Consider the following 12611-nt stretch of genomic DNA (forward strand, 5'->3'; position numbering starts at 1 on the left):
ACTGCTTGCTCCTGAATAAAAAGTTTACTCTGAAGCAGAGTACATAAAGTGCTTTTCCATAAGGAGCAGGAATAAAGAGTTTTCAACAGAAAATGGAGGCTACCCAATTCTGTATGTCTTCACTTTGTCAGCAGAACAGGGTCAGATTTTTTCCAGAGTAGCTAACCAATACAGCTCACAGTAGAAAGCCTGAGAACTCTAAGGCCTTGTATACTCTGCTAACACCATACCCTGGGTACACTGCAAGGCCAAAACTGGAAATACTCCAGCCATGTGCTAGTTTGCCAGCTTGAAATATTATATCAATAGTTCTAATATGGCAATGAGCTATTAAAATTTCTCATAAGCCACATGTTCCACTTCACATTCAATACTGTAAAGCTTTGATTCAAATTACTTTAGATCCCATATAAGAGGCTTCTGGCTTACCAAATGGACAGAAGCACCCAAAATTACTTCATATATTAAACAAGTGTTTCTCAACCATAGCTAACATAGGATAAGCTTAGGAAAAAGATTTATCTTGGGCAAAAGTTCTTTTCTGTTCTTTTGTTTCACAGTATCACAGTATGTTTGGGATTGGAAGGGACCTCAAAAGATCATCTAGTCCAATCCCCCTGCTGGAGCAGGAACACCTAGGTGAGGTTGCACAATTTCCCTGCATTACTGGGGAAAGAAAAGACTTATTTAAAGATATTTCCTTTTTATGTTTCTGTTGAAATACACTGATCCCGCACACATAGCTGCTGATCACACCATACAGTTATTGTCACCATTGTCCAGCTTCCTAAACTGGGCAATTTCAAATCCTGAATTTGTTGCTGTAAGCTAACGTAAGTAGAAATTTTACTGAATGCTTATCTATATTGCATTTACAAAATCCTGATATGTAATTTACTAGCAACTTGAGCAAGAACACACAGGTGCAACACCTGAGGCACATCAGGGAGCCTCCAATACACATAAGGCCTAAATTAAATTAAGTTTCCCCATGAGCAAGCATGGGTTAGGAATAATTTGAATGAAATCAAGCACAAGTTTTAAGCAATTCTAAAGAATAATCACTGTTTACCTATCCCAAGGAACAGATGTCTCAAATGATTCTCCTATTACATAGTAATCGAGGCCCAGGTCCTAATAAATAGAGAAAGGAAATTATCAGTAACATTCAGCATCAACATCTGGGATTCCAATGTATGCTACACAGCTAACAGTTCAGCAACTTTAGTTTGTATGAAAAGAGAGCAAAAATACCCACCTGTCTCAGTGATGTTAGTTGATAATTATGGAAATAGGGTAACTCTTCAAAGACACAGATGACAAACATTTTGATGTCACAGCTACAGTGAGGTAACTTCTCAGAGTAATCAAATATTTGTATCACTATGGCATCAAGCCATGAGCCCTACTGTGCTAACCAATATAATACCTAGTAGAAATATTTATGCAGAATGTAATTCCTACCTAGGTAGAACAAAGACAAACATTTTTCCTATTTTACACATAACCTGCTGAAATAAAGTGAAATTCAGTGATTTATCCCTGACTATAAAAGCCAAATAAAATCTAGTCCTCCAGATGTACTCTTAAACAGTCAGACTAAAATTTGCAAGAACAGCTGCAGCAGTACAGACTAAAGGTCAATTTATCCTGTATTTCTGATTCAAACCACAACCATAAGCAGATGTCCAAAGAAGAGTAAGAGCTGAGTGAGCACATGAGTATTTCAAGTACTTTCCCAGCCTCCGTTACAAACTGTAGATTTATTAGTCTGGTCTGGTTTATTTAGCAACTGCTTGTGGATACTTCAATTTATTTTTTTCTACCCTTTATTAGAAGCTATCCTCTTTAAAAGAGAATAATGTTTTTATGGTGGTTTGCAGGTGAAGTTCCCTAACTAAATGTTAAGTCAGAAATGGAAGAGACACCATCTCTGGGAGAAGTTTGAGATATCAACCAAGGCAACCTGTATTTAGATTTCAGAGAAAGCATCTTCAAAAAGACATCTGTTTCGTTACATTAATGAAAAGAAGTTTCAGCAGGCAGACAAACAGTGACCTACCCGAAGGTAAGCGATGACAAATGTCAGCATATATCCTCTCTGTCCATTATCTTCTCCTGCTGCCAAGCCACTGCAATTAACAAGAATTTATTTAACTTTCCAGAACAGTAGTCACCAGTTTCCAAAATATTTTTTAAAATACTTTGATTAAATATATGTGCAAGTATAGCTGTCTCTAAGCTGTGTTAGAGTATCAGACCTTTAATTTTTTGTATTTCTCTTTTAATTCCATAATCTGAATAGAGACGAACAACAACAAAATATTTGATATGATCTTAAAGTATCACTCTTCAAACATCACAAAAGAATAGAGGCAACAGAACTAGATACAGTATGTCTTTGCTGTACATTTACAGAAATATGTTTAACTACATTTAAGCGTGTTGGATTTGTGCACTTGTGTGCTCATAGGTGATGAGAGCAAGACTACTGACTTGAGATCCCAAAAGTCTTAAGTGGTGTGAATGGATAAGATGACACAGCACTAAAGGAAGCCTTGCTTTCACTAAACTGTCAAGTTAGGAGCATTATGGAAGTCTTTGACCTATTGGTTTGAGAACAAGAAAGCGCTATTTATCTGTAATCTGTCTTCCTAGAAGCTCCCCTAAGTCTGAGGGTGGGGGGAAGCATCAGACATCCTGAAGAAACACAGAACTAAAGCATTTTAGACCATTGAACAGTTTAGAGTTCTAGACCAGGTAATAGCCTTAACTGAGCAGCACAGACAGCACCATCTTCTAACCGGAAAGTCTCCCCCTTATCAATAAACCATCTTGAAATACCAAAACCCAAAGGTTTCACAGTTGAAGCCTCTTCATGCATATACCATTAAAATAACTAAAAATACTCTAAGATTAAGAGCAATGTTATTCTTATCACCAAATGCTAGCACGCTGCTCAAGTGAAATCTCACTTTTAGAGCTATTTTAAGTAGTAAATGAAAGTACAATCAAAACACAAATTTCAGAAAGGACAGCCTTAAAATGGATAAGACAATACTTAGGTATATTTGGATAGTTGAGACTAATACTAGCAATAACTTTATTAAAAAGAAGAGTATTTTCTTGACAAATCACACTTTTAATTACTATTTTCCTCAATCATGCTTAATCAAAGCAGAAAGACAGAAACTACCTGAGCATTACTTAGCCTGACACTCCTATGAATGTTTTCTGTTCCTTTGTAAGAACAGAACACAGTCTGGGACAAGAATTCACTTAATTCCTTTAACTAAACACAAACTCCTGTTTTAAACAAGCTTCTTGTATTCATATGCTCACATCAATTCTGCCAAGATTTAATACCACCCTTATGATTTTGTCTTCCCCTTCTGTAGTTAAAATGTAGACTGTAGTATTTCAAAATAGGCAGCCTCCATGCCCATAAGCAACTACAAGGACTGATTCCATTTTAATAACATCAGTTCTATATTTAGTCAAGTACTTATTTTTCTGCAATACACAGACAGGTGACGTTTTTTAGTAAGGTTACCAATTAAGAGATAGCACGAGCCATATTTATCAAAGGGAACATTCAGTAGCTAATTGATTCTTGCCACTAGTAAACTGAGAACATATCCATACAGTAATCACTATAGAAATACAGTAATCCTATTTTTTCCCAGCTTCATATGGAAAAAGTTCTTTCAAAAGCATATTAAAAAGCATACCCAAACTTGGTGGCAATATCATAGACTTGCTTTTCATGTTGAAGAACCTTCTCTCTGTCACCCTCAAAGAGCAAGGTAGCTACACATAGTACGTTGGGATCAAATCCTTTAAACTGCAAAGAGAGAAAACTTTGTATTATGTCATAGCCTGTGTGGTAGAATACAAGGTAAAGTTTTTACTTTTCAAATATACAGCATGTGCTCTGGTTAATAAGTGTTGTTGCGACTAAGATGAAAGACTATGAAAACAATCTTTCAAAAACTTACTCCCAGAACAATCAAGTTTTTCCTTGACAGGGCAAACATTTATAAACCCACTGAAATAACAGATTATCTGCGTCATCTTTTTTTCTCCCCCTGTTAAAAAGCAGGATAGACATAACAGCTGTCCACCTATGCTGAAGAAAGAACAGGTCTTAAATGCTTTGAGCAGGACATCGACATATTCTATCAGCTATTCCGTATTAAAGCAGGAGGATGACTGATGACCATAAACATCACTGCTCTCAAAATTGTGGCACACTGCTGATACAACTAAAGTCTCTATACTGTGAAAATCACTATAAAAGGAAAATAGCTTCTAGATTTGTGGCAGGGAACATATCCCAGTGGAAATGTGGAGAAAACTATTAAAGGTTTAATAGTAATGCAGTCAGGCTGTCTGTATGGCTTTGTTTCAGGAGTAAGTCAAGAGTTACATTTTCACAACTGGTCCAAAAAGGAAGAGTCTGACTTATTTTCTACATTACCTTTATTTTTTTTTCATTAATTAGTTCCAGTGAAGTACCACTACTAAGCAAGATTGAGAAGGAATAGAGATTAAAGTTGCAACAAAGTTTAACGACTTCTTCCAGGTAAAAAGAGTAAAAATTTAGAACAATGTATTCTTAATATGAATATTGACCAGCATTTTTTTTTTAAAACCTTTCCCTTTCCAGTGGCAATCATTTCTTCCAGTCTCTACTCTGCTTGCAGTAACTTGTTACTTATGCACCAAGTAAGATTATATGAAGTTACATTAATAGTCAAGAGATTGAAATTCATCCTTTATGCACAAGAGCTATGTGACAAAAATCCCAGTTAGTTGCTATTCCTTTTATTATTCTCTTAAGCAAATAGAATAACTGTACTGGAAATTAACTCAAGGTACCAGGGAGATTAAAAAAAAAGCAGCAAGGAGGCAAAATATTTTGGGGTGGCTCAGTGCTCTAACTAATGAGCTCAAATCTGTATGGTAAACCCCAGTGAGACACCCAAATTCTTGTTTCTGAAAAGGATATTGCATCCTGCCACCCCTATGAGACACCACTATGAAAACCACAGTGAAACAGAATATACCTCCTCAGGGAAAGCATCTGTCCTATCAGTTAGTCCTACAAAAACAGCATAGCTAACAAAAAAAGAAATGTTGTTAGTATAGTGATAAACACTTATGACATTAATGCCATCTACAGATCTGACCAGTGAGAACAGCTCTCATGGAGTAACTCCTCAAACTGATAGTATCATTTTGGACTAAACCACCTTGAGAATCTCAAGTTAATTGATATGACAATGTAGGATCTGTTACACCCAAACTCCATTGCATTAGAGACAGTATACAAAAAAGACCCTTGAATTTTGAGTAGCATGCAAAGCTCCAAACAGTATTAAACCCCAGAAGTTACCTTTGTGATGTAGAATTTTTTCAGTCCATCCAAAAATGATGTAAAAATAGATGCAACTTGTGGTTTAAGAGCATGACCTTTGGCAAAAAGTGGAAAAAGGTGTGTTAAGGCAAACAGTGCTCTTAAAGTTCCTACTTCAATGTGCAAATAAAAAAATAGCTTGATAGTCAAAGTTGCAAGTTAGAGCACTTTGATTATCATGATTAAAGAGACTTATCTCTACCCATTTAGAATATGATTTAGGAATTTTTAAAGCATACAACTGTGCACAAATATTTCATTTGACACTTTAAGGCTACACTAGTTTAGATCTTCACAAGTATACGAGTATTGCACACGGAAAATTTTAAAAGGGCACTTCATTAGTTTTTTTACACTTAGACTAAACAAAATCGGTGACCTTTCTTAAAGTTATGCCAAAACCACCGAAACAACCAATAGCTAAAAGTGGCACAATTTAGGAGTCATGTAGTTTTTTCCCTTAACAGTTATGTCACTTGTGCAAAATTTTCTACATAAACCCAGTAATTGCTTCCTTAATCACATACAGGGAAGTAAAATTACCAGGATATATAAATGGTGTCTTGGAGTCTGTTAAATTAACATCTCTGCCTCAGGACTGGGTTTAATTGAGATGAAAGTCTTTTACTGTTTGTTCCATTGTTTTCAGTCACAAGCAACTTCTGAACTCCCATTACTGCTTCACTTTAACAGTCTTGCATCTGGCCTACATGCTGTGAGCCCAATTCACAAAAAAAGTTATGCACCATTTCCATAATACTTTCTTCTAAAATACTTCAGAGTATTTCCTCCTGGAAAAAAAAGCATGAGCTTCAGCAATTGATCTGTCTCCTTCACTCTTCAGTAAAAAGGGACTCTCCTTGGAGGTATAAAAGAACCTCAAGACATACACCACAAGTGCACAGAAAAGCACCAGATAACAGAAGACCATGAACCTATTTAACCACAATTTGTAAAAGTTATTGGATTGAAGTATACTTAATAATGACCGCAAGAAAAAAAAAAATCTGTTACCACACCTGAAATTATGTTTTGCAGGTTTTGAGGTTTTGCAACCTCAGATCAAAGCTTAAAGAGTAGAAGAATGATTTATTCTGTAAAGCTTGTAATTGGTCAAACTTCTTAGCAATCAAAAAGAAAGAAAAATGCATCTAGCTTCTGTTATAGTGTTTCTCTCAGACATATACAACACAAAGGAGTGACCAAAGCAACCAGCAAAGTTTGCTGGGCTCTCAGGTCTTAAAGATCCTGATTTCCTTGGTTTGAAAAAACAAAGTTCGACTTTTTCAACATCATCATGTTAATGCCATTTGAAGTCAAGATTCATCACTGAGGCTTCTGCCCAAAAGATGTTTCAGAAATTCTGACTTGTTCAAGGTCAATCACACTTCACATTTTTGTCTTTGGGATACAATCAAAATAGCAGCATCTCAGCAAGACCTTCAAGTTCTGTAAACTATTAGCTTTTCAGTAGCAGAACTTTAGGTTCTCCTGAAGACTGTCTTTAGCCAGAACACATGTTTTGCCAAATCTCCTACAGCTTTCCCTACGAAGGGCTAAACATGATTGCTCTGTATGTCTGACACTGTGCTATTTAGGTATTTGAGGTAGTTGAAATTTCACAAATGACTTTCTATGCTTAAAGCCTATAGCTTAGTTCTATTAGCATACAGTTATGCATTCACTACCTCTGAGCTGCTTTTAAGAACAAACAGCTCACTTTCAACAAGCATGTCATTGCCTCTCTCCCACCCAATCACTGACACATGAGAATATTTTCAAAACCCCTGCTACTTCTGAGGAGTCTATATACTACTTGTGATGCTCTTATGAAATTTAGAGGAATCAACCAACCTACCTTCAAAGTAAGGTACATGCATCCCATTTTTCTTTTATACCCAAATTCTCATTAGTACTCTCAGCAAGAAAATCTTTCAAGTACTACATTGCAAAACTATCATCTCTGCTCTTTACAGCAAAATAGAGGAAGTACCCCCAGAATTTCAAACTCTCCAGTAGACTATATGCCAAGAACAGAAAGGTAGCCAAAAAAATCTTATGTATTTATATGAAGACCATAGCTCTTTAGTGACTGTTGTAGTTGACACTGTTTTCCCAGAGAAAGTCTTCTGTTTCTGAAAGTACACATTATGGCACTATCTGGAGTATGTACTTCAGGTTCATTAGTTTCTTTGTCTAGTTTTGAGCAAAGGAATTACTGCCTAAACTAGGCTTAAGCTACTAAAAATCAAAACCCCTGGAAAGCTTTGTCCCTGAAGGTTGACATACTTACCAAACTGAAACTGTGCATTGTCAACAAGGCGAATGGATGCAGGAGCACACCTCTTGGAGGCAAAGTTACAGGAATCAGATGGAGGGAGAATAAAAAGATTAGGTACATAGTTTTGCTGAAATTCATGTCATTCAAATTTTCATTTAAAAACAGCATAAAAGAAAGCACACTTTAATACCAGAGACCTATGGCCATCGCCATCACTGAAAAGGGGTGACCCTTGTTTTCCCTTGAGTAGCAACATTTATTCAGTGTATCTAGATATGATCATAGAATCATTTTGGTTGGAAGAGAGCCTCAGAATCAAGTCCAACCATAACTTAACTCTGGCACCAAGCCATGCCCCCAAGAACCTCATCTATACATCTTTTAAACACCTCCAGGGATGGTGACTCAACTACTTCCCTGGGCAGCCTGTTCCACTGCTTCACAAACCCTTCTGTGAAGAAATCTTTCCTAATATCCAATCTAAACCTCCCTTGGTGCAACTTAAGGCCATTTCATCTTGTCCTAAAATATTCCTTAACAAAAAAGGCTACTCCAGCTCCTCTCCTTCCTTGGCTGTCCCTTCTGAAGAGTTTATAGCCATCCAATTCAACACTCCAGTTGTTCGAGTCATCCCACCATTGTGGAAGTCATCAATGCATTGAGAATTTTCAGTTTAGCCTCAAGGCAGTACAGGAACAGTCCAAATATCTTGGCCTTTGAGTACTGAGTGTGTTTCTAAATTGCCATATGCATGAAAGATACCAAACCTGATTAGAATATCAAGCTTATGTTGCTATATAATCAGAGACATACATGACAAAATCCATTGAAAAGTTTAATTGTTGTGCATTAACCCTGGCAGGCAGCTAAGTACAACATGGCTGCTCGCTCACTCGCCCCGCAGTGGGACAGGGAGAAAGTCAGATGGCCAAAAGTGGGAAATGTCATGGGTTGAGATGAAGACAGTTTAAGCAAAGTGAGGAAAAAAACCACCAAAAAGTGATGCAAAAGCAATCATTACCACCAGCTGACTGATATCCAGCTTGTCCTCAAGCAACAGCAACCCCTGGAAAACTCTTCCCTCCAGTTTTATTTCTGACCATGATCTTACATGATATGGCATATACCTTTGGTCAATCTGGGTCAGCTGTCCCAGCTGTGTTCCCTTCCAGCCTCTTGTCCACTCCCAACCTACTTGCTGTTGGGAAAAGAGTAAGAAATAGAGAACCCCTTCACACTGTCCACACACTGGTCAGCAATGGCCAAAACACTGGTGTGTTAACACTGTTTTGGTCACAAAACATAGCACCACACAGGCTGCTATGAAGAAAGTTAACTCCATTCCAGCCATACCCAGTACACTAATTTTCTGCCAGACTGCAATTAAAATCCATATCTGGGTCCCATCTAGATTCTGCACTGTACAGAAATCTAAAAATCAGTAAGAATACCTGTCTTCAGTTAGGCAAGTTTCTGGTCACAGCTAAGCTTACATCACGTAATCTGTGATGGCTATGTCCAGTCATGCTAAAATTTATGGCCAGAGGAATGATGAAGCTTGAATCTTAGGCTAGTCTTCATCTAATCACATGGATATGGAAGTACACCTCCATCACCTAATTTGACATGTTCACCCTCCATCATATCATATATCATATACTTGGTCACACAGTAGGAAGAAAGAACATGAAGAACTAAGGTAGCTCACCAGGAAGGCTGACAAAACAAGGCTGGATGAGTGGTTTTATAAGAGACCAACCCACCCACAACCTACAGCTTGGTTATGCTTACATTAATGTAGACCAATACACACAAGAAACAGCTTTTCAGACAGCTGTCACTGTAATTACTACCAAGATTGATGTAAAGGGCAACAGAAGAAAGGAATAAGTAGTTCAGGCTCAAGAAGCTGTGAAACAGCAGCAACAGAAGCTTAGACATGGAGCAACACTAAGTGGCTAATAGTGCCTTTTTCTACTTCTAAGTGCACAGTAAAGAGAATAGTTCCTTTAATTGACTTAAAACCTTGACCACCCATGTGATTCAAGCATTCCCAGTCTGCCTGGGCACCTTTAACAGCAAGAACAAGCACTAGCAGTAGAAGCATGACAGAAGAACCAGCAAGTGCTGCTGATTCACGTATACATGTCATTCATGTATCAGTTTGAACAACTGGGTTGGAACATTAAGTCATTAATTTAGACCAATCACTGGAAAAAATTTAAATCTGTGTTTAGTTTGGCCTTAACTGAAACATTTCTGAAGCTACTTCCCTAATTCAGGGTACATGCCACCATTCATACAAATTATTTGATGTGTTTTGCACAATGTGAGATCATGAAGAAAGAAGATAGCCAGTGTAAGATTTGCTTGGAAGCATAGCCACAGGAAAAATGTTACACAATTTTGATACCCATGTCTGAGTTGTACTACCTGAAGCCACCTGACCACACTATTCAGAAGGCTCTACTTAAATACTACAGTGTAAGCACAATTCCACCTCAAAATACCCAGCCCGCCTCAACATGTAACTTTGCCTCAGAAGCGTTTTTTAAACACAGGCTATATCCTTCCATTGCATGACTTTTGTTGTTTGTTACTTCAGAGCCATAAATTCAACTGCCTTTTAGTTGCATCCTGCAACTTAATTCCTCTAAATCAGGGGTGTCAAACTCATTTTCACCAGGGGCCACATCAGCCTTGCAGTCACCTTCAAAGGGTCAAATGCAATTTTAGGACTGTATAAATGTAACTACTCCTACGTTTATATAGACCAAAAATTACATTTGGCCCTTTGAAAGCAACCGTCAGGCTGATGTGGCCACTGGAGAAATTGAGTTTGACACCCCTGCTTTAAATACTGGTTCCTTTTACACAGTCCTGAATTAATCTAAGGATAAAGCTCTCTGTTGAAGGAGATGCAAGGCCAAATTTGCTTATCTCAGCACAGAAAATAACTCCCACTGAAAAAAATAAGCTGTCAAAAGGTACAGCCATAATTTGACCCAGAATATCAAGCAAATTCAGAACATGCTCAGTCCTCAATTGTATAGTTTCCACCTGTCTCATGGACCATACATACTTCTGAGGTTCACATTATTTCAAATCCTTGGTTATCAATTGCCAGAACTACTAGAGCATCAGCACACCCCTAGTGCTAGAATCTGTGTTCTTGAGTGAAGTCAGCCAGCTTTGCTTTACCTGCTTTGCCACTTCCCTTAGGCAGGCTACCCCTTGCTCAAAGTTGGGGAAGACCACAGAGCCATACTTCTGGTATTCAGGGACTGGGCGAATCTTTATCGTAACTTCAGTAACCACTCCAAGAGTTCCTTCAGGACAAAAGAAAAGAATTAGTGGAGTGTTGCAAGATGTACTTCTTACAAGTTGCCCTACTTAACTGTTTCCTGGGATGTTGTAAGGTAACAAATTAGAAACCCCCAAAAATTCAGTATTGCAGTAGTAGGCAATTTATTCCTGACTATTTACGTGGCAAATTCTTACAAGTTACCCTCTAAATCATCATGTTTGTTACTTCCACAGATCTGTTTTAAGCACTGCTCAGAACTGCTGAACTTCACAGTCCTAAATAAGGTCTCAATGTATAATGCAATGCACAGACACAATGGAAGCCACAGCATTAAAGATGCTCATCAAGCCATTACAGAAGCTGAATTAAGATGCAGTTACATGAAATGACTGTGAAATACCTTCAGATCCCATAATGAAGTGATGGATATCAGGTCCTGTTGACATGCGAGGTACTTGACAGTTTTTTTCTACTACTCCTCTAGGAGTTACCATTTTTATATGAATCACCTGTTTAAATAAAAGGCAATGACTATAAATACTAGTACTAAGGACATAGGGTTTTTGTATGATATTTATTTTCTTCAAAATACATTTTAAGCTTGATACAGTTCAGCTTTGTAGATTTTAGACATTCTGTAGTCAGTCCTAGGAACTTTTGGGATAACCTGAAGACTGTTACCAGCCTTTATTTCTAACACAGCATGGTTTGCGCACTCAGATTGTTTCTTGTTCCATGCCAAACAAAATCAAATGTTGGCTACATGCAGACTGTACCAGTTAAAATGGTTTTGTTGCTCAGCATAGACAGCACTTTATGAATACTAGTATTTTAATCCAGGATTTATACATAGTACTTCAGAGGAAAAAGCAAGGTTTTAAATTTTGCTTTAGAACTGCTGCTTGATAAACCTAGTATAATTCAGTCATCAGTTGCTATAGAAATATTTCTATTAGGAAGAAAGAAGAAAGCTCTGTGAAATAGATTATCAATATTAAACCTGCCATAAGACTGACAGATACACAAGGTTAGAGGGTTGTTTTTTTCAAAATATTTTTCAGTGTTATTGCTTGCAGCTTTATTCAGCCACATGCAATAGAGCCCAGATTTTTTTAATCCTTAATTCAATTATTTTATATCAAGGAAGGGTGGGGTTTGGGTTTTAGTGAAACCTTTAAATGAAGAAAAACTACTGAATTTCAACTAATGACTTTAAAACTTTTAAGCACCAGTAGCTAAGTAACTTCCAACATACTCAGAGTTGTTCAAAAATTTCATTATATGCATTTTACAAACTGTTGATTCTGCAATAAGTGGATTTTAGGTGGCTTATAACACACCATTTCTAGATATAAAGTTTCCTCAGAAGGTAAACGCTTCCCTGAAAGCTTCTCACTGTAGTATTTTGAACTGGTCCAAACCAATTTTCAACCCTACTTCCTCCTAATGAAAATTTCAGAAGCTGTTTTAACCTGAAGTTATGCTTCCATGATAGCAAAGCCTTCTGCTGCACATCTCAGAGGACGAGCAAAACTCATTCAGCATCACTGAGGCAGCAGGGGATTGTTGCACTGGAGTAATAGTACAAAATGGTGGAAGGCACC

The 12611-nt window shown here is 37.4% G+C and overlaps 1 protein-coding gene across 2 annotated transcripts in view; it reads right to left on the reverse strand.

Moving 5' to 3' along the window:
* The window catches only part of AGPS (alkylglycerone phosphate synthase), a 53307-nt gene that overhangs the window by 13135 nt on the left and 27561 nt on the right, over positions 1–12611 (reverse strand). For both annotated transcript variants that reach the window (XM_080347142.1, XM_080347141.1), the window contains exons 10-16: positions 11408–11516; positions 10902–11029; positions 7713–7764; positions 5399–5475; positions 3732–3844; positions 2063–2132; positions 1073–1134 (exon numbers count right to left, since the gene is read on the reverse strand). In XM_080347142.1, the coding sequence (XP_080203268.1) occupies positions 1073–1134; positions 2063–2132; positions 3732–3844; positions 5399–5475; positions 7713–7764; positions 10902–11029; positions 11408–11516 (611 nt within the window). The remainder of the gene's footprint in view (positions 1–1072; positions 1135–2062; positions 2133–3731; positions 3845–5398; positions 5476–7712; positions 7765–10901; positions 11030–11407; positions 11517–12611) is intronic.

The sequence above is a fragment of the Nesoenas mayeri genome (genome assembly GCF_963082525.1).
Source record: "Nesoenas mayeri genome assembly, chromosome: 6".
Lineage (NCBI taxonomy): Eukaryota > Metazoa > Chordata > Aves > Columbiformes > Columbidae > Nesoenas > Nesoenas mayeri.